The 26,249-nt window shown below is 49.0% G+C and overlaps 1 protein-coding gene across 1 annotated transcript in view; it reads right to left on the minus strand.

Annotated features, from left to right (window-relative positions):
- LOC144175768 (uncharacterized) overlaps positions 1 to 26,249 on the minus strand; it is a 40,160-nt gene that overhangs the window by 8,163 nt on the left and 5,748 nt on the right. The window contains exon 2 of the mRNA XM_077704784.1: positions 3,933 to 4,139. Within this exon, the coding sequence (XP_077560910.1) occupies positions 3,933 to 4,139 (207 nt within the window). The remainder of the gene's footprint in view (positions 1 to 3,932; positions 4,140 to 26,249) is intronic.

The raw sequence follows: 26,249 nt of genomic DNA on the forward strand, positions 1-26,249 counted from the left end.
GTTTTTTTGACGAAAAAAAAGCAAGAACTATTCAAAAACTTTCAAATTTTGCGCCACAGTGACGTGTTATGAGCAAGAATGACGTCACACGGGCCAACAATAAAACATAATTTTCAGTGCGTTAACTGCACGTTAGCATTAAAGTGATGCGGTCAAATGGAACTAGAGGCCCCATACAGACGTCCAGTCATTTGCCGCCGCGACAGGTCAGTTAGGCGGCCGCCAATCGCACAAACAAGGCTCCGTGACGTCATAGAAAAGTTGCGGGAAATTGGCTAGGGGGTCGCGACTGCTTCACACGTTTTCTTTAATATCTCCGTTATTTGTTCGAAGATTGCGATGATATTGGTATCATTGTTATCGGGACTAAGCAGTCTTTTTAATAAACCCAACTTGTATTTTGTCTTCATGGCTCCTTTAAGCCCAAATAGATCGTTCTGCAAGCTTATAAGCCCTGCATAATTTGCGTTTGCTTTTGCCAGACTCAGCCAATCGCGCAGCTGATCATATGACATCATAGGTTCTGTTGTGGGAAATAAGCTAGTGGGTCGCATGGCCATTCCCTTTTTTCCTAATTATAAAGCTTATTTGATCGAAATTCGCGTTAAAAGTAATGTCAGTATGGTTCTACCGAGGCAACCTTTTGAATGAACCAAACTCGTGTTTTGTCTGCATGGCCCCGGGTAGCTGCACATTTATTTATTTAGACTGAGACGACAAGCGTGGGAGTCGGGCAAGTGCGTCTTTCCCCCTCAAGGATATTGCACATATGCAGAGTTCTTGATGGTACGGCAGTGGAGAAGACTTGCAGTAATCCAAACTCGAAGGTACCCCGAGATTTTGTTTGAATTATCAGAATTTCTCATAAATATGACTCGAGACAACATATCAACTTGTGTTGTTATGAAACATGCATGTATATTTAATAATACAACATTCACACACATACTGAAGTGGTATTCACACCTTGAAAAAAAAAAAAGAAATAAATAAAAGAATAATACATGAGAGGTCAAAACAAAGTTTTTGGTGCTAGCAGTTCATGGTGAGAGTTTTCCGTACTGGTCAAGAACTTGCGGATCCCAGCAATGTGGTCGTGTGCAGACAGGTCACGTGCTTCAGCGCATGTGACGTTGGCCGAGGTTTAAGCGTGCCATTTTCGTACGTGCCACGCTTGCCCTGCCTGCCGTCTTGTCTTTTTTTTTTCTTCCTTCCTCAATCCACATGTGATTTTTGGCGCACGCAATTTCATTTTGGCATGCGTATGCAAGTAATCGGCTTTATTTGTGACTGTTAGTGATATAAGGATGTGACACAAATGTATAGCTACGAGCGGCAAATGGAGCAGATATTTTCCGGCAAGGGCAAGCAGAAAGTACTCTGGAGAGGAGGAATCGCGGAAACCAACACCACCTAGACCTATATAGACTGTTGGCGGAAACCCGCGAACGGCCAGTGAGGAGGCACCGTTCCCCTCGCTCGGCAGCCAGGTCACGTCATCGGTCACGCGGAAACCCGGCTGTCCAATGGGACGGCGGGGCGACTGACATGACGTCATTCGGAGAGGTGACAGAAGGTGCGGGAAGCCGGCGCAAGGGGCTTGACGAGGCGACGGCCAGTTCGGGCCAGAGGAAAAGGAGCGAAGGGGGCCGGTCTCTTCTCAGTTAGCCTCGACTAACATCGTCCGTGGTTAGCGCCGGAGTCGAATGACTCTGGCTGCTCAAGTTATGCGGGACCTGTCGACGATGCAGAAGACGGGAGCACTAGAGTGGGTTGGATAATAAACCCCCTTGCGGAATCCTGTCCGTTAGCCTTGCCTCTTGCCTGCCTCCCATTTCGGCGCCTTAGCCACGGCAACCAGGTGTGGAGGATTCTCCGAGTGTGACCCACGCCACAGTACTAATTAACCAAATTTATGCAGTGGATCAATATTAATTAGGCAGCTTTAAGAATCCATTGAAAACATTGCGGGCCAACCAAAATTTTGACATTTGTTCGAATTAACCGGAATAAAGTGCCTTTAGTGGCATCTCATTTTTATTCTTGATTTTTTCGTATATGCATATACTTTCCTGCTTGATAAATCTTAGACCAATGGCCGTCCTTCGTTTGTCTTAGTTTCTGTTACTGGTTCCACTCGTATTTAGTTGAAACCCGATTATAATGAACCCAGATAGAGTGAATTATGCTATATATCGAACAAAACCAAAACCGTTACGAAAATGCATGCTAAACATATTGCTTATAATGAAGTTCACATCGGATATATCGAACTTGGCGTGCCTACAATTGCCACCGAAATGCATGGAGTCTTGGAGTGGCGATTGAGATGTTGAGAGAGAGAAAAACTTTTATTCCTGGCGAGGCTTAGAGACTCGCGACGTGACGCCCGACACATTTTGTAACTGTTTCCAACGCCCGGGATTCGTGACGGAGCCCACACAGTCAGCTAATACTGCTTTGATATTGAAGGACATGGACTTGAAGTGGTGCCAACGATGTCTCCGTCAAAAAGAAAGTGAAAACGAAAGTCACCGCTTTTTTGCGAAGTAGGCAGTTAAGGCGGAAAGTAGCTTTTTTGCATGCAATAAATGGATTATTTTGTGTAAGGTAGTGGCATACTTTACGTGTTCGTTTCCCTGTGTAAGATTGACAGTGGGGGTCCGTGTATTGCGAATTCGCAACAAAAATTCGTTATAGACGGGTTTGGCTATATCGAACTATTGGATATATCGAAATAATCGCAGCGCATATTAGAGTTCGCTATAACCGGGTTTGACTGTATACTGTATATGTCGTCTGCTTTGTAAATATACTTGCTCAAATTATGGCTAATAAAGCCCTTTGATCGTCTGAACCCTAGCCTGTCCTCATTGTCAGTGAGCTCTCTCCAGCAACCCTAATTCCGCGGGCCAAAAATGTTTTTCCTTTTTTTTTCCTAGGCTTTAACTTTCAGTAATGTTCTACATGCTCAGTTGACAGCTTGTTATTCTATCATGTAATTCCCAAGAAAGCCTTCATTGCTAGAAAAGACTTAAAATCTACACTCAGCTAGTCGATTGAGTAAACACAGCTGCCTTCCTTCCCAAGTAAAACCAGAATACAGACTTTTTAGCATCTGGATAGATTCATTCGTCAAATTCCATGCCATTGGTGAATGCAGCCATCAATTGCTTCTCAAAATTTAACCTTATAGGGGTCTCGTCACATGATCTTAGCTACGGGAGGCCGAATGCAGTCCCCTGTAACTGAGATAATATAGCATATCCTGTGCAGGCACCAGTTCAATGCTGTCTAGTGCCTCCCTTCATTGGCCACAGAGCCTTATTTAGCTCCTAGAATTGGCATTACTAATACTGCTGGCTGTATCACTTCAGTAAATCACCATTTAAGGTGACCAAAAAGTTTTTAGTGTGCAGGTATTTAAAGAAGCCATAAACACAGTGATCAGCATGCAGGCAAACTCGGTAGAAATAAGCACCCATTTCCCCTAGTGTGGTGGGTCGAAAAACAGCATTTCCACCGCTATAATTTCCCATTCAGCTTAATACGGGAATGTTGAATACTATGCATTCAGTATCTGTGAAAGCTTCTGGACACAATGAAAATACAATTGTACTTGACCAGTGCAGATGATATGAACACTTCAGTAAACTAGATGGCCGCTAAAGAGGTCGAAAGGGGCCATGTTTTCGACTAGGGGGCTGTCCACAGTAGCATCACGTGCCCTGCCTAAGAAACGCAAGAGGAAATGGGGGAGGGTGTAAGGCAAACGAAGCGCCACTGCAATGATCCCAGTATTCAGAAAAAGGGGGGGGGGGTGGGGGGCCTAGCAATGGCAGAGGGACACACTTCAAGAGAGCCTACCTAAAAAGCAAAATTTCGGGGGTAACCGGTCCGCAGCAGTGCGAACGTGGTGCCAAGGCGCTCACCGCTCATTTCGGCAGCCTGCAGCATGACCGCACTACGCGGCCGCACGCAGAACGTGAGCTTGTGCAGGTAGCGCAGCGGGGCCCGCAGGTGCTCCCGCGCGACGGCAATCAGCGACACCTCGGTTATGTTCACCTTCCGCTTCGGCATGAACGAGGGCAGACCCGTGGACTCCAGGTCGAGGAATACCAGCGTCGCGATCTGCCGCTCTGCGCGCCATGCAAAGGTGAAACACAGACCATGGGTGAAACGGGTGGGCAGAGAGAGCACTCCTCAACAGACTAAGCGGGGGGGGGGGGGGGGGATGGCTACATGCACATTGCCATGGCTACACAGCACACAATTTCTTGGTCAGGGCAAAAGAAATGAAAAAATTCAGTTACGCAACACCCTACCTGCTCGTAACTAACTTGTGGCACTACACCCATAAGCTTCACACTCTAGCTTCACCAGCGTCGAACTTTCCGTTCCGCCCTGCTGCTGGTGGCCGTCGGCAGGGCGGCATGGCAAGTTCGACGCTCGTGTGCACGTACCTTAAAGCATCACTGTAGAACGTACCTCATTCAGTGTCGCTGGTATGCCTTCGAGATAATAATTTCGAGTTCGAAACTGAATCATGCACCCTCCTACCCCGACTTAGTCGTAATCTCAGCTGTTGGAACAGGAAGTTTGGCTGGGAGTTCAGCTGGTCAGTCAAAGCATGTATAGGCTTGTGATTTTGTCATTATTTTCTTCCTCTGTGCCACAATAGTGGGCTTGCGTTGGAGAAGGTGTTTGGCTAAAAACGTAGTAATTGATCACGCCAGCGATGCAAGCACATGTTTATTTTAAACTCTTTTTTTGACACGTGGATGACTGGTGCATGCACTGCTGTACGTTCAAACTGCAGCTTGTGGATTCAGGTGCACAGCTCATGAGAGCTTCGTTCAGTCTAGATCTGAAGTTCAAGCCCCAGGACTGCATTTAAGTTTAAGGGGCAATTTGAGCTGAATGAAGAAAAATGATAAGCCCCCTGAGCCTATTTTACAATGCCAAACAAATGAGACCAGCAACCTCTAATGTCTTGATATAAAAAAAAAAAACTTGGTTGTGTGAAGGTAGGTGTTCCATGCATAAAACACTCATCGGCAGGAGTTGCTGTATGTAATGAATTCGGCTTAAATTAAGCGCCAAGCACAACTTCGGGAAAAAGGGGGTTTTGACAGGACAGAAGCGCACGAGCAACTACGCTTTATTTCGCAGTGACATTGATTATAAAGCTCTGAAAATGCAAGTCACAATACCACATAAAAATAAAAGCATAAAAAGAAACACAAAGAAAGAAACATGTAAAAGCGTGACCGCAGCGGCACACTCTAATCGTCAAGATAGTGAATGTCGCAAGCAAACAGATCAATGGAAGGCTTGCTGACGCAGCTCTCCCCTGTCTTGTTTATAACATAGGCCTCGAAAATTTCCCCTTCACGCTGTTTCACGAAGCCTGCGCGCCAAAATTGGACCTGACAAGAGTATTGAAAATTGAAAAAATACAGCAAACAGCTTGAAAGGGAACTTTTCGAGGCCTATGTTATAAACAAGACAGGGGAGAGCTGCGTCAGCAAGCCTTCCATTGATCTGTTTGCTTGCGACATTCACTATCTTGATGATTAGAGTGTGCCGCTGCGGTCACGCTTTTACATGTTTCTTTCTTTGTGTTTCTTTTTATGCTTTTATTTTTATGTGGTATTGTGACTTGCATTTTCAGAGCTTTATAATCAATGTCACTGCGAAATAAAGCGTAGTTGCTAGTGCGCTTCTGTTTTGTCAAAACTCCCTTTTTCCCGAAGTTGTGCTTGGCGCTTAAACCTAATTCATTTATGGCATACCTACTAGCTCGCATCGAGACATTAATTCAGTTCATTGCTGTATGTAACTCGTTGCAAAGATGCTTATCACGCGTTTGCAGTCTGTCTCATATATAAAGCTTTTGGGCAGCATGTTTTTCTATAACGTGGCTTGCAATTTGGCTAGACTTATGTGTGGAGGCATTCTCTGAAATCCTCTGCTCGCCACTTTGGTGATATAATGCCTAGCTGAACAGGGCTGCAAAGATATTTATCAATTTGTGTCTAAGGTCTCTAGCTTCACAAAGTAAAAAAAAGAAATTGCAAGTGAAGCAGCTAGACAGAGAAAATTCATGCCACAAAGAAGAAGAATCTCCAAAACCTGCGTCACTACTTTTACAACACCCCTTTAATGATTAGCCAAAGAAACATTCACTAATGTTGTCATGATGTCAACGCCTTTCATAATGGTTGGGAGGTTGGGTTAAGGCAGTTCTCCAATAAAATGACTTCTTTTTTTGTAGCTTTTCTTTAGTTCTCCACGGCCACGCCTAATGCCAGCCTCCCGGTATCTGTGAAATGTTAAAAAAATGCTTATTTTAAATGGAACTGCTGCTCCACATTAAACAATTGTGTATCTGACTCGCGGTTAGAATGGTGCATGTGCCCCTGAAGTTGGTCTTCAACGACATTAGCGTTCATATTGTGTGAATATGACATGGAACACCAATGTATTTCAGGGCCAACTTTGAGGGCATGTATCGCTAACCACGAGTCAATAATTTTTAAAAGGAGTAGTTTTGGTTATCATTTGCCCCATTTTCCCAACATGTGCCCTAAAGCTTATCACTTCTGCTTCGGCCGAATGGAGAGCCAACTGCAAGACCGCCAAGGAAGGCATAGGGGAAGGAGGAGTCGACAATGTTTGTCTGAAAAATGGAAAGTTTAGAATTTACTGCAAGAAAAATATTTGAGGAAAATATATATGCCTTTCTCCCTAAGCCCGCAACTTTTGGCATCTGATTCAGGGTAGGGCTGGGCTTTAAAATCCGCATGTTTGGCTCCCGAAAGTGCGCCGTTTGCCTTCGAGCATTTCCCTTGTTCTCTGCTGCGATGCTCGACACGGTGTTTTCTTGTTCCGTTTGTCTCGTGCAGGCGTCCTTTACCATCTTCGGCTAAAAGCCGTGAGCCGCAGAGCTGGATCTTTGCCCCAGTTCTCGCGCCCGTGTGTAACGGGGACTTGTGTTTAGCGTATGAAAAACTTCATAAAAAATAGGAAAGAAGGTCTTCGGGGCTCCATATTTTCATGCCTTATGTTGGCCCTGAAAATGTGTTTTCCCGGTAATGCACATGTGTTTAGAGGTGACGCTGACCTTAAAGGGACACTGAAGTGAATTTGCTAAGCTCCTAGCTGTTTTTGCTTGCACACTGCGCAGACTGGCTCAAATAAACACACTTTTCATCGTTTATCCGGTCGATAAGGCGGTATTTCTTTCATAAAACCTGAAAGATGTAAAACTACCATGTGCGGTTTACGGCGGCCGCACCAACCAACAGCAGTGACGTCAATACAAGGTGCTACGTGATTGGACGATGTCCAAGATTAAAATTCAAACCAGTTTTGGTTACGGTTCTGTGAAACAACATGCTTGGCATCCGACGTTATCGTTGGATGGGCATTCTCGATATCTCGATGGTCGGCTGTCAAATTCGTGAGGTACTCAGTGGCTAAGGCGTTGCGCTGCTGAGCACGAGGTCGCGGGTTCGATTCCCGGCCGCGGCGGCCGCTTTTCTGATGGAGGCGAAAAGCAAAAACGCCCGTGTGTACGAGATTTCGGCGCACGTTAAAGATCCACAGGTGGTCAAAATTAATCCGGAGCCCTCCACTACGGCGCGCCTCATCGCCTGCGTTGCGTCGGCGCGTTAAACCCCACAATCAATCAATCAAATTCGTGAGGTAAGCCTACCAGCACGGCTTGGAATCATAACAATCACTAGCTGAGGCGTACGCTCAAATGCGATGTGCTTTTCCCCCATCTTTGGAGCTTGCCTAGCTCGTGCCTGTATCGTAAGAGGCGTGTTCACACCAGGCCAAGGGTCGGCTGATTTGAGACTGTGCCCGCAAGCAGTCTGTGCTCATGGCAACACCACGCCTACGAGAACTTGCCAGCGCGTCAGTGTTAGTCTGCACGCGTTCTGCGAACTCGCTCATGGAGCAATGAACCTTACGGCGCAAAAATATTGATTTCAGTATTGAAAACAATGCCCCAAAACAAATAAATCAACTTCAAAAAATGCACTAACGGGGATTCGAACGTGCAACTTGCAAAACAATATACCTAGTGCTCCAGATCACTTGGCCACAAGCCTCTTTTTTTTTCTTTATTGCACTTGGCCATAAGCCAACGATGCCAGGGTTGGAAACATAAAGTATATAATGTATAGCCAGTTTACATTTTTATTTAGTTTTAGCATTTCAAGCAGCTTAGATGACTATTTCTTGTATAGCGCTCGTGCCTCGTGCCTCAAATTTCCACAATATCTCATGTCTATAGTAACTGAATTTTTTAGACGGAAAAGCGTTTGCAGATGTGTGGTCGTGCTGCTGACCGCTGTGCCAGTTCACCCAGCGCAAAAAGTGCTTCCCGTGTACCCTGGTTTTACGCTGTATGATAAAAGTTTTGGTTGATTGCATTTCCTCAGCATCTATATTAACTTCGCTGACTCGTGTCCCGCCTTCAAATGGCCTTAGATTTTTCTACCAGCGTACCAGTCAGCGAAGACTAGCATGCGCGCTCGTGTGGAGCGACTTGGACTCAGAGCTTGGACTTGGAACAAACAAGCCGCCGGCCAACTAAACGCTGGGCCGACTGATTCTGTCAGAGGGTCGGCGAGCCGTGCAGTAACGCAGTCAAGCCAAGCCATCTTTATTTGACGTCGTGCGCGACAAGGAGGATGGAGAAAGGAGGACAACATTTCCGAATTGATTTTTCTACTGAAGAAGTTCGCGTAAACGCAGCGAGAGTGGTCGAAACATGGCCTAGACACTCCAGACTACAATTTGCGCTCTTAATCCCGCAATGCTTACGAATCACTTCAGTGTCCCCTTAAAGAGACGGACGTAAGCTTGGTCTTTGTAAGCTGGCTTTCCCTCGTGTGTTACGCAGTGAAGCATGGCTACAGTGTTCTACATGGCCATCTATGGAGGGAGTGTGGTGAGATGTTTGAGTGGTGCCCCCTGGCTCTGACGTCAGCTTAGGGACTCGCGCCGCTGTCGTCTGCTACACTTGCGCCGCTGCTATAGACTCGCGCCGCTGTGGTCAGCTTGTGAGGAGCAGCAAAGCCTAAGCTAAAAATCGCCCGCTTTGATCTTTTAGGGCATCAAAAAGCGTATTTCCACTAATTCGGTTATTTTTCCAGCTTCTGGCACCTCTTAATAACGTCAAGCTGTATACCGCACAAGTTTGCAACTCATGAGGAGAAAGAGACCAACTTTCTCCAGAGCATCGCTCAAATAATTGTAAGTAACTCGTGCGTAACTCGTACTTTCTAGCTTATTTGCGAGGTTTAGGGCTCAGAGCTCTTCGATAAGTAATACTGTATGCAAAATGCGTAGGCTCCCCTAAAATATTTTCGGGATGCTCTTATGAAGACTCAACAGTGTAATGCTACGCAGCAAGCAGCGCGTTCCTAAACGCGAATCGCAAAGGAGGAAACAAAGCAGTTGTCTTCTATTTCTTTCGTGGTTGTTGACTTGTATCAGGTGAATGTTTTTTCTATGCCCAACGCATTAATTTTTCTGCACCGCCACAAACGTCTTATTAGGAGGTTTGGGGATGTTCAAGAAGCGCACATAGTTCATGTGGATACTTTCTTCTGGCTGTAAGGCATGCACTAACTTCTTCAGAAATTGGCTTTCGGTATGGCTGCGTACAAGAAGGTGCACATTTGCAGCATGCGTTTATTCACATGCAAATGCAATGCGAAGGTTTGTGCTACGCCACCGCGAAACGGCGCAGACGACGTTGTCCAGAGTACTCGAACGCGACTTTTCCGCCCCGAATTTCTATCGTAACTAACGAACTGAATCTCAAACCGAACAGTTATGACATGATTACGGTGTTTAAGCCTTGTTATACTCGCTAAAGAACGCAAGAAATAGTGTACGTGCCGGTTTTCAGTATTATGAAGAATCATAACTGACGAATATCCCCAAGCAGCTATTTATTGTTTTCCAACACCTTCAAGCGTAAAGAACAAATGCTGGCCTACTCGGGATGATGTTCCACGAACTGAAGAAAATTACGCTTACTCTCTGCCCTGGACCGTGAGGAACCCGCCCACTAACCAGCTCGATTTTACTGCTGAAGTTTTCTACTCCTCTCCCTCCTCCTCGTACTCTTGAGTGCAGTGTTACTATAACGCATATCCAAATATTGGGAAGGCATGGCTGTCGGAAATGTACCTAATATACCTGGAGGTCTGAAGAAACATATATTTACTGTATTTTTACCGTACACGTTACCCGTTTTGCTCAATAAGCCTCCATACGTTAGAAGCTTGCACCAGCACGCGCCTGTACACCGTAGGTTATTTGGAACTCAACCTACATTTCTTGCGCCCCATAGTGCATGTGGGCACACTTTCGTGCTATGAGAACGTAACATGATGGGATACAATACGTTCGAGCGTTCAGCAAGGTTGCAAAAACTGTTTTACCTTACATACGATTACCAGAAATAGTAGTGTCTTCTGCCAAAGCCGAGAGCCCCGAAGGCATGGAATTTGTTTTGGTCTTGCATTTTCGCTGCTGTCGGTTTTTAGACTCTGGATGTTCCCTTTGTTCGAAATATTTCTGAATACAGAAGCGGGCGCCTAGCTCCGACTAGGACCGGTTTCGCAGGAATGGGGCCACGCCGGCAATGTTTCTTCCGAAGCGGTGTCGAAAACTATCCTGTAAATCACACCATGAGCTGGTGTAGGCGATTTTAAGTCTTTTATTATAATAAAAAGTTGCGCATACGCAAAATCTGGTGCGGACAAATATCAAAAGTAAACTGAGCGCAAAAAAAAAAAAAAAAATTATGCCCACCTCCCCTCGCGGGAACTCTTGTGTGATGCGACGCTGAGGGGGTTCAAGCGCAAGCGGAGAGCAACCGTCGACCGAAAGGCTGCCGGAGAGCGGCACACCGGTTATATGCGCAGCACGCCCGAAGGAGAGGATTGATTGATTGGTTGTAGGTTTAACGCGCCGACGCAACGGAGGCGATGAGGCGCGCCGTAGTGGAGGGCTCCGGATTAATTTCGACCACCTGGGGTTCTTTAACGTGCGCCGAAATCTTGTACACACGGGCCGAAGGAGAGGAGACCACAGAGAGAGAGAGTACTGCACATGCGCAGCACCGCGCGCAGCGCCGCCCACCGGCGGAGTGAGAGCGCACTGGGCCGCACACCCGCAGATTTGAGAGAGTGTGTTCGCTCTCACCTGGGCACGCGCCGGCGCCAGTGCGTCTGCCGCGGCTATGACGCAACACAATCCACTTTAATCCAAATCCAATCTAAGCCAATCCAATCGAATCCAATCCAATGCCCCTCGCGAGACAGTGTTCGCTATCGGAGAGGAGAGGGGGAGAGTGGAAAGGCTGCGGACAACAACGGACGCACGCAGGAAGGACAGGGCCGCCGACAAGAGATGCTCTGAGCGTCGCATCTAAAAAACCATTAAAAAAAGCGAGCCCGAGGGAAGCAGACGACAAATGCGAGAATCCCTAAGCCGACGTCATGAAGACGCGCTTCGCAGCGCGGCTCGTGGTCGCGCTCACCGCCAATACCTTCTAGAGAAGGTGTTGGTCGCGTACGCTTCTCGCCACGCGCGGCGTCTCTCTCCCCCAGCCAACTTTATGCGTACATTTGGGAAGGAGAGGGAGAGGGTGAAGGCGTCACGCTTAGGGAGGCTTCACGCGCTCAACGTTGACACACCCGTTCTGGGGGCGGAGTTGTCAACGTGGGAATCTCATGGCCCAAGCGACCTGACTGCTGCCCTCTGTGGTCGAGCGGTTAGGGTTGGCGCGTTACACGGACAGAAACTTTTGCCTACGACGCGGGAGGGAAACGGACAACTCTATGTTTGCCGTAAAGGAATGGATGCTTGGGCTTTTGGTGATTCATATTCGACTAATGTGCACAGCGCAATAACAACAGAATGGACAGCGGACCTGTTTTTTTGCGCTTTGCACTGTGGCCCATTTTGTACCCTAGAGGAAAAGTGTAGTCCGCTGAAGTTTTATTCAGCTAATTAGCTGGGAGGTATGCTCAATCGTAAATTGCAAACAAACGTGTTGTTTCGTGCACTCCTTGCATGCACTGCGCCCAGCTTTGCTGGTCATCCTTCTTTACAGAGTGGAAGGGCACTTTTTTTTTGAACGGGGGGGAGGGGGGATCGCGCTAAAGTGCGGATTTTTTTCGCACCGTACAGCTGGTGAGCTGAACCTCACCAACGCTACTATACATTTTTAGATATGTTATTTCCCCGCGGGCATGCACGTGGACACGCCGGACGCGGCGAGGGGCGTACTACCACACGCGAAGTGCGCCGAATGCGAAGAAAGCTAATCTTGTGCAACGAAAAAAGTCGCCCCAGTCCACCCTGTGAATATGGTTGAAAAGCAAAGCTGTAAACAGCACCCACAACGATTACCTCTGTGACGTCACTTGAATTCACTCACGTCGCTTACGAATAGTGAAACGAGAGAGAAGTGAAATGCACTTAACCACACCCTTTATTACATCAAAAAGATATTCTTGGTAGGGTTAAATCAATGCATGATGCATGAACGGTGGTTGGTTGAGTTGCATTGGCGTAGCACATGAGTGGAAACTTTTTTAAATAAAATTAAAGGAAGCTCAATCCCGGCGTTAGACGACCTCCGTCTCTGCCGCCGCGGACGGAGGCGACGATATCGGCTGCAGAGACGGAGGAGGACGAGGAGGAAACACTTCTATTCAGATTTCTGAACGGCCCAGAGTGTGGCCCAGGAGAGTGGTTCCTTCTTCACTGGAGCCCATATGGAGTCCGCGCCGCCTGTGCTCTGTCCACCAGCGGAAGCAGGGTAGGCAGAGAGGGGCTGGACAGCGGCATCTCCCATTGTTCTTATTGGGTAGCTGACGGAAAGAGAGGAGGGCGCTGCGGGCTAAAGTCTCACACCCCAATTATGTGGCGGAGTGTTCCTACTTCTGAGCAAAATTTACATTCAGCGTCGTAGCTATTCGGGTGCATTAAGGGAATACGCGTCTGGTGTGGGAAGGAGCTGGATTGTATGTGCCGTAGGGGTAGTTCGTTGTTCCCTGGAAAGGTCAGGGTAAGGTGAAGGTAGGGTCTGTCTCTGAAGGCGATAATGCTGGGTTATGTCCCTGAGCGAGACAAGCGGGTGACTGGCCTCGTGCAGCTCCGTAGAACGGAAGGGGGGGGGGGGGTAAAAGCGCAGGCTTGTTGGTGGGTGTATTTGTTGCCCTCCATGGAAGCGCGAGCGGGTGTCCAGATGAGCTGAATGGAACCGTTTGGGGAGGGTTTTTTTCGCACACGCAATGCAGGTCGGGGCATCCAACCCGACTGCTGATTCCGGTAGGCTTGTTGGGAATCGGTACCCTTCGGAACCCCTGGTTGAGTGAGAGCCAAGGCGATGGCTGCCTCTTTTGCTGCCGTCATATCTTGGGTCTTGAGTGAGGCACACGCAAGGAGGTTGGTTCTGGAGGTAGCCACGATGATGGTGTACTGCTGCCCTCGATGTCGGAAGGCGTCTGTGTAAATAACTGCATGATCCCCACCGAGGGTGGTGTTGAGCGCTTGAGCACCTGCTTAACGGCGACCCTCGTCGTGTGAGAGGTTCATATTTCTAAGCAAAGGGAGCATCTTTAGTTCTTGTCGCCAAGAGTCCGGGAGCGGAACAAGCGGGTGGCATTCTGTGCTTCCCAGCCAATCTGGTGAAGGATGCGGCGCACCGCCGCAGTTCTGCTCATTCGGAGCATCTGGTTAGACATATGGCCCTCTATCAACTCTTTCACCGTGTTGTGGAGCCCCGTGCTAAGCAGCCTGTCTGTGGACGCACTCATGTTAAGACCAATGGCCTGCTCAACCGACTTTTTAATGATTTTATAAAGTGTCTTTATGTCCTCCAGGACAAAAGCTTGAATTAATTGAAAGGTATCGGATTCTTTGAGGCCTCGCTTTTCGGTGGCAACTCGCCTGATCATGTGTATGATTTGCTTGATGCTGTATTTGAGGCGCTGCAAGGATACGTCACTCTTGGTGTTGGCCTGGAGGTGTAGGCCCAGGATGGGGCTTGGAGTGATGGCCTGGCCATCAATGAGTATTTGAATGTGTTCTTTGATGTGTCGTTTGGCGTGAGGCGGATGACAAGGAGCAGCGATTTTTTACGTGAACACTGGTGCCCACGGGCTTTAGCACATTGGCGCACAAGAGCTAGATGGCATGCGTTGGTGTGAGCTTCCTTTAATTTTTGTAACTCCTAGCACAGTGCGGAAGGCCCGCACACAGCCGCTAGACGTGCCGTGGGCGGAGTGCACAGCGGCGCGAGAGGTCGCGTGACGCTATCACGTGGCATTCAGAGATATTGTAGGGGGTAAACTCGTAGATGTGCTTGGTGAGTGCACCCCCTGTCTTTCCCAGTCTCTGCGTGGGCTCGTAGCTAAGTCAGTAAGATAATGGGTGAAACTTAAGCGCAAAAATTTTTACAGGGACGAGAAAGGGAACGGCACAGGCGCTTACTATCAACTGAAAGTTTTATTGAAAACGTTTCTTTGAAACATTTTCCTGGGCAAGGTTGACTGTGATTTGCAGCTCGCTTTACAGGGCGTTGCCACTAAGGTTTTCCGCTATGTGGACGATTTTTTGGTTCTGGGCTGCAACGTACAAATAGTCCTTCCAATGCGCTGTTCTTGATGCCTTCAATGCGAAAGGTAAAGGTTTGAAGTTCACGGCCGAGGTTCCAGTTGAAGGCACCTTGAAATTTCTTGACCTCGAGCTTCGTTTCTCGCGGCATCATACATGCTGGATGTACGCGCCCCGTTCTAATAAGCCACTCTTGAACTTCGCTTCTTTTCATTCCAAGCTGGTTAAGAACGGGATAGCCCACACGTGTCTCAAATCCGCAGTCAGCAAGTCCTGTTATCATTTGGCGCAACAAAGCTTTAATGCACAAGTAGTTCGGCTGGAGAACGCTGGGTTTCCCCTCTCCGTCCTCCAGGCAATCTGTCAGCGTCTTGTGAAACAGTTGAAAGGGTTCGCGCATCACATAACAGATACCGACCAGAGTAAAAAAGTGGCAGTCATTCCCTATGTACATGCGCTGTCGCATCGCCTCAAGAAGACAGCTGACAGATTCGGCGTCAAGGTGGTGTTCTCGGCCAGGAACAAGCTAGGCAGATTATGCGGCATGGTGAGCAACAGGCTCGATTCCCGAAGCAATTCCCCCCCACGAGGTTGTTTGATAAAACACAGGCTCCAATTTGTTCGTTGCATGACTAATGTTGTGTACTGCATTCCCATGTCCTGTAGCCGGGTATACGTCGGCCAGACCGGCCGCTGTCTTAATGTACGCCTGAGGGAGCATCATTCCTCTTTGAAAGGAAAGCCCTACACACACCTGGCGCTGCACTGTTCTAAATGCGGTTGTCAGCCACGCTTCACAGACACGGAAGTTGTTTTTAAGCACAGAGACCGTGCCACCAGGGAAATTGCAGAAGCCTTCCATATCCGGATTTAAGGGTTCCGATTGTATAAGTCACCCGTCGCTGAGTATTTTAGATAAAGAAGTGCAACTTCTCAAGGAGAGGGGGTAGAGGATGAGGGAAAGGAGAAGAGAAACGGGAAGGGAATGGGGCGGTTGTTCTCTTGTACAGCCGTACGCATGTGCGAAGGGCACACGTGCTGGGTTGTTCGGTCTGGGGGTGGTATAAATGTGTTTTCGTTTTCTGTAAAAATTTTTGCGCTTAAGTTTCACTCATGGAAATTGTTCACCAACTAGCTCGTCTCTCCATTTTGCTTAAGATAATGGGCTCTCGCTTTGTTTGTCTATTGGTTGCAGGTTCGATTCCTGGCGGTACCAGAAAATTCTTTTATTTGTTCGTGGGAGTTTTCTGTTGACACCAACGGTCGCGAAAGAACCCTTGGGAGGTGGAGATAAAAAGCTTTGCTTTAAAAAGGAGGCGGGGGTGGCGTAATTTTCATCTGTACCGCAAGCATTCTTGCTCCGTGACCGCAAGTGAAAGCGATTTCCACAGTTCCACCAGAGTCCTTCAATGCTTCTCTGGTCATGAAACTCCCGGCCAAGTTTCGTACGGGGACAAAGGCTACCGCGAGTGGCGCCACCGCAGATCGGAGGGCATCGGCTGTCGTTGCTGTGTAGCCAGACCGGCCGGCAGGAACGCAGTAGCAGCGTGGCCAATCGCACCAAATTTTTTCGCCACTCACGAAATGATAGGCCCATATGAGCGGCCCACGACACGTAAAGCGAAAGCGCACTGCTGATAAGGCGCCGAGCGTCTGTTTTTACTTACCCCGTGGTCCGTTCCCTGCCAAACGCGCTCTGTCCACGCCCCCGGCTGCCCTCCGATCAACACCAGCGCCGCGGCGCGGCAGCGCACGAAGCTCTCCCATAGCGTGACGGCGAAGTTTCATGACCACAAAGGCATTGGAAGGACTCTGGTGCCACCTTGGCCGAAGCGGCCTGCAGCCGGCTGGCTTGGTCGTTTTCAAGCGTCGAAATTATCGCCATTGGCATCCATTGGCGCGGCCATCGCCATTGGCGCCAACAGCCTGATCCTTGCGGCGTCACTCGGAGTGGTGTGGTGCGCACAGGAGTGCCAATCGTGTGCGGCTCGGTTCAACGGTCTCGGAAGCAGGTGCCCTAGCTTGGTGCGGCGCGTTGCAAGAGCGACATGAAATCTGCGGGCCTTCGAAACTAGTTGAGCAAAGGCGAGCTTTGCAGCGAGCTTTCTTTTGCCCGCGAAATTATTTCTCAACCTTATGTAACGGCTGGGCGGGCTCATCATCCGCGTTCAAAACGTACTACAGGTGTCGAAGTGCTGCGCCTTTAGCGCCATCCTGCCCAGAAGCGCATTATTGCACCAAAACTGCTCCCAAGCGGGACCGGAGAATGTACGGCAACTACTGTGAGATGATGTACAGTCGGGGACTTAATTTTCCAGACCACGCGAGCGCGTGGCAAAAGCCACCGATGCGCGCTCTGGAGGCCCGGCGCCTGTTGTCGAGACCAGCGCTGCGCGCATGCGCGTCCAGTTTTACTCGCAGGCACGCCGATTTTCTCGCTTCCTGCAGCGGTGCTGCAATGGTCACTCAAGCCCCGCATAGCGACGCCTTTGTAGCATTCCTTTCTTACCGATGGCACATTTGGGGCCTAACGTGACGATTGCGAGGGCTTTGGCGCAAGTGCTCTTCGCGTCCTGATAAACACTTGCGCGTAATGTTTTATTTGTTTGTTTTGTGCTTTATTGTTTATAGACGATGAGACTAGCGGCTTGCGAACGGCGTCCCCGAATGAAGCGCGTACGAAGCACAGTGAATGGCGAACCTTTATTCACCGTGTTTATTGTGTAATTTGGCCACTGAACATATATTCCAGCTCGCTCTCCGCTACCCATAAAGTAGGCAATTTGCAAGTTATATAAAAGAAATTATTTCGGCGTTTTTGCTGCCTACTTCATTACTTAAAAATGATAGAAACACGTACTCGCATTCGTAAAAATGGCACCTCGGCCTCCCATTGAATGCTGTAAAATTATTCGCTACTTTTGAAAAGCTGTTTTTCAAAGACATTTGCCGGCTTACTAATAGCCCAAGAGATGCTGTTAGCCGAGAAATTCACGCCTACGGGGATGAATTGCTCCAAGGCCGGAGCAATTCTTCAAGGTCGGCTTGCAATGATTGATTATGAGGCTCTAACGCGCCGATGCTACACAGCCGATAAGGCATGCCGTAGTTGAAAGCTCCGCATTAATTTTGATTACCTGGGAATGTGTAACATGCACCGAAATCCCGAACACACTTGAGCATTTTCGCTTTTCGCCTCCATCAGAAAAGGGCCACCTTGCAGATGCCCAGAGGAGCGGAAGGACAACGTCAACAACAAAACAGGAAGACAAGCTGATTCTTTTTTAGGGGTTAAACACCCGTTCAATAGTGACAAAAACATTCCGAAGGACCTAAGTAACGAATAATAGTACGGAGAAAAGTAGCGAATAATTTTACGGCATTCAATGGGAGCCCGAGGTGCCATTTTTACGAATGCGACGGGCTGAGCGAACAGACCATTTATGTGAGTACGTACTTCTTAATTTTTAAGTAATGAAGTAGGCAGAAAAAACGCCGAAATAATTTCTTTTATATAACTTGCAAATCGCCTACTTTATGGGCAGCCGAGAGCGAGCTGGAATATATGTTCAGTGGCCAAATTACGCAATAAACAAGGTGAGTAAAGGTTCGCTATTCATATAGCTGGCATTTCGTCGTCGGTAGCACGTACCGCGAGACTGTGCTTCGTACGCGCTTCATTCGGAGACGCCGTTCGCAAGCCGCTAGTCTCATCGTCTATAAACGATAAAGCACAAAACAAACAAACAAAACATTACGCGCAAGTGTTTATCAGGGGCGGTATTCTCGAGTTTTGTCGCTTTTGCGTCCCTTTCAAAAGTGTCCCTTTTGGCGAGCCCTGATTGGCTAAAAGCAAACAACCGGAAGTGACGTAACGCAAGCGCGGCAAACCTACTGCCAATGCCCACTGTTTAACCGGAAGTACGTCACGATGAAAGGGACTCGAAAGGGACGTTTTCAAAAGGGACAGTTACGAGAATACCGCCCCAGGACGCGAAGAGCACTTGCGCCAAAGCCCTCGCAATCGTCACGTTAGGCCCCAAAAATGTGCCATCGGGAAGGAAGGAATGCTACAAGGGCGTCGCTATGCGAGGCTTGAGTGACCGTTGCAGCACCGCTGCAGGAAGCGAGAAAATCGGCGTGCCTGCGAGTAAAACAGGACGCGCATGCGCGCCGTGCCGGTCTCGACAACAGGCGCCGGGCCTCCAGAGCGCGCATCGGTGGCTTTTGCCACGCGCTCGCGTGGTCTGCAAAATTAAGTCCCCGACTGTACAGCCGGTAAAAGGCTTGTCTATAACACAGCGTTCGTACTCCCAGCCCTATCCTGCCCCGCCGGAGCGGGATTTGAATAAAACTACTGCGGCATTCTGAAGTCTTAGCCCTTCGCTTTTGTCTCCGACATGTTTGGAACGAGTATGTTTCGGCAGTTTTCGGATGTAGCTGGTTGAAGTTGAAATCGCTGTTATAGACAAGCGTTTTACCGGCTGTACAGTGCGAGTCGCAATGCGGAGGGAGCAGGGCCTCGTCCGTTGCCATTCACGACGTGGAGCGCTACGGAGCAATCCACTAAGGACTAACGCTAGGCCATTCGTCGCGATTTCCTTTTCTTCAAGCTGCGGCGCGGTTTCACGGGACTTAGGGGTGCGCAATGCGGAAATTTAGGCCGTGAATGCAGCTTCACCGCACAGCGCGCTGAGCTGTGACTGACGCATGCACCGTCACCAGCAGTCGTTACAATCTTCCTGTTCATTGTAAAAAGCAAAAAAAAAAGTGTGGGACGGTTGGATCGCTAGTTTATCTTATTGCTAGCGCGCTTGTCATTCCTACACCGACCGTTGCATCATCTGCAAGACTGCCCCCGCTACGACAGCGCACATCCTCAACGATTGCACTCACCTACAAACACACTCTGAAGCACAAGAATTGCCACCAAAAGTGCGTGACGCCATCACCTCCTCAGACTACAACACACAACTCCAGGCCGTCCGGCAGGTGGAGGAAGCCCTGACCCGACAGCGGGAAGGACCTGCGGTGGCGCAAGCCATGCTCGACCCGCCCGGAATCGGGGCCGACCCCCACGGCCGGACACGCAATAAAGTTTCTCTCTCTCTCTCTCTCTCTCTCTCTCTCTCTCTCTCTCTCTCTCTCTCTCTCTCTCTCTCTCTCTCTCTCTCTCTCTCTCTCTCTCTCTCTCTCTCTCTCTCTCTCTCCTAAGTTGAGTTGCCGCCGTGCCTTGTCGAACAGGATGATAACAGGCGCAGCCCTGGCACAAGCAAGAGGGGAGATTCTGTTAAGCCAGCAGCTATCTGCAAGTAATCAGCTGGGTAGCTGGGTCTTTGTTTGGTGTTGAATGAAGTAACTTTTGACACATTAGGTGAAGAAAGAACCACTTTGCCTACTTCTGGCCTTTCTCTACGTTGGTTCTCATGATGGTGTTGTAATACCACGAACATTTATTTTTCATTTATCGCCGCAGCGACCGCTTTTCTGATGGAGGCGAAAAGCAAAAAGGCCCGTGTGTACGAGATTTCGGCGCACGTTAAAGATCCCCAGGTGGTCAAAATTGATCCGGAGCCCTCCACTACGGCGCGCCTCATCGCCTGCATTGCGTCGGCGCGTTTCACACCGCAATCAATATTTTTCATTTGTCTGAGGTCTAATTAGAAGTAGCTGTTCGAAGCATCGCATTCTCTAGTTTTCTCTTAGTTATTGCTTTGTAAGCTGTTATGTTTTAATTACGGGAACATATAATTGCTAATTTCTTAAAAATATGACCGGCTAAGTATTAATCGAATGTTGGGTAAGAATGATCTGAATTAGTGCGTGTTTCTGATGGAGGCGAAAAGCAAAAACGCCCGTGTGTACGAGATTTCGGCGCACGTTAAAGATCCCCAGGTGGTCAAAATTAATCCGTAGCCCTCCACTACGGCGCGCCTCATCGCCTGCGTTGCGTCGGCGCGTTAAACCCTAAAATCAATCGGATTAGTGCGTGTGTGTGAGTTTGTTTGCAACGAATAAAAAAATGCCAGTACATGATGTTTGACACTAGAAATCTGCTTCCAAACGACAAACGACCCTCCACTGCTCCAAAACGTGCCTTTTGATGCTCCAAATCTGCTCCAAAACAGCATTATTGCTGCTCCCTGAGCTGCTCCGAATCGCTGAAGCCCGCTTCCACCCCTGCACTATATAGCTTCCGGATCCGTTTCCTCCCTGCGAAGCGACGACTTGAAGTTATTTAGTGAGTAGTGAACCACTTTATATTCGCAAACACAAAGCGGTGTACATTAATTTCACGCCACAAGTTCAACCACTTCTAGTACTGATTTCTTGCTCACAAGGAGCTGTTTTAACGCTTCGTTTAGTTATGCTTAGGACTATCATATATGGCATATGGCGCACGCATGCCGAGACACATGCTTGAGCTTAGACACTTTTTGTTTCTGAATATACTTAAACACGACTCGATAAATGCGAAGTAGAGCGAGCTCAGACCAACAGCAGGCGCGGGGCGGCAAGTTTGAGCAAAGGTGCAGAGATTCGATCAGAGCACGGTCGGAGCTAGGCGCGAAAGAAATTCAGACAAGCGCAGGTGAACGCATTGATGCCCTCCTCGGGGACGCTGCCATCATCATCGTCGTTCAACGGCGGTATACCCGCGGAATTTCAGTACACTATACCCGCGGCATCGAGAACGAAACTGGACGGGGCAACCGAGTAGCGGCACCCCCAAGCAGGTCGTACCTCTGAGAGTCATTAAACGGCCGAGGTTCAGCCGCCACGGGAGGAGGCCGGCCACCCGCGGGCTGCTCGGGATCCCAGTGCCTCGAGGCGCTGGGCTGCAGCTGTGCTCGCACGCGCCGTGCACCCGCCACCGTCATCGCTACCAGCTCTGCGCAATCAGCAGTGCCCTGACCCTCGCTCGAACGTCTGTGGAGTTAGTAGGCGCCGTGGTATACTCCAGCCGGATTTCCTTTTTCATCTTTGAGCGTTGTTTCCTCCCTTGTCTGTCCTCCGTCTCTAGTGGAATTTACGTTTTCGCGTAATCGCGCGCATGCTGCCAGCCCCTCACCACACCTTGGCAGGCGGATCAGTGAACTTGTCTCGAAAAAACGCCGTTGATTTGTTCTGAACACGCTATACAATGCCATACGTCAGCGGTTCTCAACCATGAGTGCGTTGGGGACCCCTTTTGGGCTTGCAAATGTGGTGGAGGATCCCACGATGAACTGTATTTGATCCATGTCATAATGGCAAACAGGTTGCACCAAATACAGCAGAAGTCACTCACACGTCCGCCTTTTTAGGCCGATGCATGGGGTCAAATAATTTGCTCTAGCAGCTAACTGTCGCCTAAACGCTGCCTTTTGTGTGTCTGGCCTTTTTGTGTATACGTTAAAAGATGTGCGGAGGGAAAAAAGTTCTAGATTGGCAAGTTTGGTGAGAACGAGAAGTGAATGGGGGCAGCGAGTTTTGGGGAAGGCTTCGCGGACATCGATTGGAGAACCACTGCCATGACACTCACAACTCCAAGCCGTTAGAATTTGGGACCGTTTGATTCACCCAGCACCTCTTGAATCAGTTCACAGCGGTGCAAAGCGGGTTCTGCCATCCTGCGTAATCGGCGGAAGCAGACCTGCACTTTTTTCGTCTGCTTCCGCACCTCCTCGGCAGAAGTGCAGGCAAAACCATGACTTCGCCCTGCACCCGCCTGCACCGTCGGTGAACCGATTGGAGTGGTTCACGGAACATACGGAGTGCTAAAACTCTCTACTGACTCGCACGCATTCTCGACGTTTGATCGCGGCGTCTTTGACTTTGACCCCCCGCCAATTGATTTCTCGTGATGACAACTTCGCGTTCAACCATCGTCGTCGTTAGACGGGGGCGTGCGTGATTTTTCTGCCTAATTTTGCACGTCCAAGCACCCCTCTCCAAATTCAAACTGCTCCGACCGTGTCCGAGTGGCGCAATCGGACAGACACCGGTTTCATAACGCGAGAGGCGCAGGTTCGATTCCGACCACGGGAAGCGTCTTTTTTTTAATTTTTAACTCACCCACGATCGTCATCATCTTCAGAGAAAGTTGGCTTTCCTGCAATGCGTTTTGTGGTGCGCACCGACGCCATCAGTGAGACAGAAAGTTTCGCTTTAATAAAGCACGGAGTCAAGGCCTGTACAATCCCTGTTCCACCAATATCGTCGCGCATTCCGCCATCCACTGCGCTACTTTACACCACCTCTGCTATTTTAAACGCGACGTCACGGCTTTATTAACGCGTTAGACAGACTTGTGCACTCAATTGATTACGGAGCGGAAATGCACGCGGCGTCCGGTACGCGGTCGGCGCCGCAGCGCGAGCGCATGCATTTCCGAACCGGAAATCAGCCGCTCCGCAACGATTCATTTCCTGTTGCGGGGATTGGCGACCAACTGTTCTGCCGCCTTCCGGGCGCCATAAGAGCTCATAAAACTTGTCTCTGATGTTCTACATAGAACCAGGGACAACACGCAAACGCGTACGTACGCGTTTGCGTTGACAAAGGGTGTACACCCTATTGACAAAGGGTGTACACCCTTTGTCAATATTTTCTAGGCCAATCGTGAGCCCTCTCGGCCACAAAGAATTCACAAACTAAGCTTTACATTTCAATGTTGCAAAAACATTTCACGACAACAAGAAAGAAGGGTGTTTGCTCTAGCTTTCCGGCATAACACGTTTCAGCCTATAGGGACATAAGCTTCTACATGGAGTTTTTTGCGGCCTGCACACTATCGGCTTGGCCTAGAAAATTTTGACAAAGACTACATTTTGTCAGCGCGCTGAATTGGTCATTCCCGCCTCGCAACCCATCATCGCACAGTCACCGAACTACCATCTTCATCATCCACTGACATTGTACTGTACACACCTGCCGGGTTTCCCGAATTTTCCGGGAGACTCCCGAATTTGCGTGGTTTTGTACGATTGTACGAACGAAACAAAAATCTCCCGAAAACGCACCCGTCTTTGGCCTAATCTTTTTCCCAGTCTGGCCTCAATGCCCGGAAGGTATACCTGACAATCTTACCCGACACCAATTGGCATCGTTATCAGTAAAGTGCTTAAAAATCGTAGTCTGCCATGCGCAGACGGTGAACCTGTTCGTCCCATTGTTAGTTTACTGTTAATAGAAACGCAGCGCCGCCACCGCTTTCATTTACGCACGAGCACGGCCGTTCTGAAGATTTAGCAAGTCTCCAGTGGTGTAGCTTGTTAGTTTAGACGAAAACAACAAAACAGTTCAGTTCCTGCTGTTCTGTATAGCGCTTGGCAGTACTATTTCCAGGACTTTCTGAAAAGGGAGGCGTCAGCCACTTAGAACATTTACGTGGTGTAGCTTGCTGGTAGTTTGGACGAAGAACCAGTTCATTTCGTGCTATGTTGTAAGTAAATAAAGAAAATGCGTGTAAAGTTACCTATTCTGTTGTTGCTACAACCCCCCCCCCCCCTCCTCCCACTTCTTTCGGTCAGATTTCCCTGATGCCATCTCGGCAAACTTGGCAGGTATGACTGTAAATGATTCACGTGGATAATTTCCAGTACAGTTGCCGAGGCACAATCCCCTCCCCCCGTGATGCCCCCATTGTTGCCTAATTTCGCCGCCTAGTATGGTCATTTGAAATAAGCCGAAATTGCACATCACCCCGCGTATGTAGACTTCTACACGCACCGTCAAATAGCAAAGTTATTCACATAAAAGAGGCCTGAAGTGTGTCTTTTGAGTGGGGTCCCAGCCCCCCAGCAGTGCTTTATCGCCTTCGGCCAGGCTCTGTGTCCGAGCATACCAGTGTTCGTGGCATACGTCGAAAGACCATCCTCCATCCTGCAGAACTATACTTGTGAAGCGCACACACACTAACCGTGCATCATCAATTCATCACTATCCCATGTCCTTTTTCCCCAGTCAAACCTATAATTTCTCGAACCTTTGAATTTAGCTCAGCCTAACTTCGGTACGCGGCAAAAGCGCGTGGTAGGCCGTGAACGCGTAACGCATTTCCTATTATATTTCGGACAAGTAGATTAAGAATTGCGCAGTTATACATACACGGAGCTGCATGAATAAGGCTGCACTGCGGGACGTCTATGTCCCATGGGACATAGACGACCCGCGGATACTTGGACCTTCTCTTGCTTTGCTCATATGGTATATCGATTGCCCACAAAACTTACGCACGCGCGCACACACACTCACAAATGGCGACTAACGAAAAAAAAAACACTTTCCTGCGGGGGCAGAGCGTAGTCCTCAGTTCCACGTGTTGATGTATAAGTGATGTTAAAATAACGGCCTGAATTTATACAGCGGAACCCCGTTCATACGTTTTTCACCGGACCGGGGAAACAAAACGTCACAACCAGGAAAACGCAGCAGTGAGGAAACCTTCGAGAATGAACGAAAACAGCGTAGCTTTGACTTGCAACCATGTATTTCTGCAACTTTGGCTTTCGAACCTTAAAAAAACTCGAGAATGTAGGATTGCCGCTTTTTGCGATGGCTGGAAAACACCATGCACGCGTGGCAATGCAAGGTCCCTATAGCGATGTCGACTCGCTTCCGCGCCGGCTGCTTGTCTACTGCTTTTAGTACGTCACGCTTTTTGAAGGGAAAGCGCCTCCCGTTTTCGCGACGCCATCAAGGCACGACAAATTTCGCAGTTGCAAGTTCAACGGTGTTTTCAAAGCTTGAATTCGCGCACGATGACGACGAGAGCGCGTGCTATTCATGCGGTGGTGCTTTTATGGCAAGCACGCACTTCCAAGTGAACTTCGGTTTATGCGCAGTGATAACTGCATAGAGTTAATACTGATAGCATAGAGTAGCATGGCTTCATGCAGTCAGTTCCGTAGCCAAGCCTGGCCAAGGCTCGTCAAACGTCAAAATGGCGGTCGGCGCATGTTGCCCGGGTGCTGCGGAGGTTCAGATTGTGACGCACTCCGGGAACGCACTCTGAGCCACGACGTAACAGTGGGGATTTTAATACATGGGACTATGTGAGCTGCGCCGGGACTAGACACAAACAACGTAGCAGCCCAGAAAACGCAGCACTGAGGAACTTATAAGAGCGGGATTCTACTGTATTTGGTAGATTTCACCCGTATAGGCCTGCAGCGGCAGCCGAATCTGTCAACATACTCAGGTGTAGCGCAAGTGCCTCCAAATCAACCAGCGAAACGTTCGGTTGCGCAGCTAAATCCGAGGTTAGCAGCATGCAACTCAACCAGGCAAATATCGACAACGGGCCGCCTAAAAAGTTCGCCCCTGCAGTTGGTGAGTGCAAGGCGCCAACAAAACCATGTTCTGCCTGCCCTATTAATGCGGCCAGCTATCACCGTTCGCCTCGCACCGAGTGGCGCCGATTTCAGGCCTACCGAAAAATGTGGAAAGCGTTCCAAGGAGCGCGCTCCAGTACTCGAGAGACTGTACATGCAGTTGCACGCCAGCAGTTCGGCACCGTTTCACGTCAATTGAACCGCCAATTTGTAAGACAACCTCTCCTGCAGTTTCATTTTGGAAATATTTCTCTGGAAATTATCCCCTAA

The sequence above is a fragment of the Haemaphysalis longicornis genome, unplaced genomic scaffold (assembly GCF_048455015.1).
Source record: "Haemaphysalis longicornis isolate Haplotype H1 unplaced genomic scaffold, Haemaphysalis longicornis Haplotype H1 scaffold_1, whole genome shotgun sequence".
NCBI classification, from domain to species: domain Eukaryota; kingdom Metazoa; phylum Arthropoda; class Arachnida; order Ixodida; family Ixodidae; genus Haemaphysalis; species Haemaphysalis longicornis.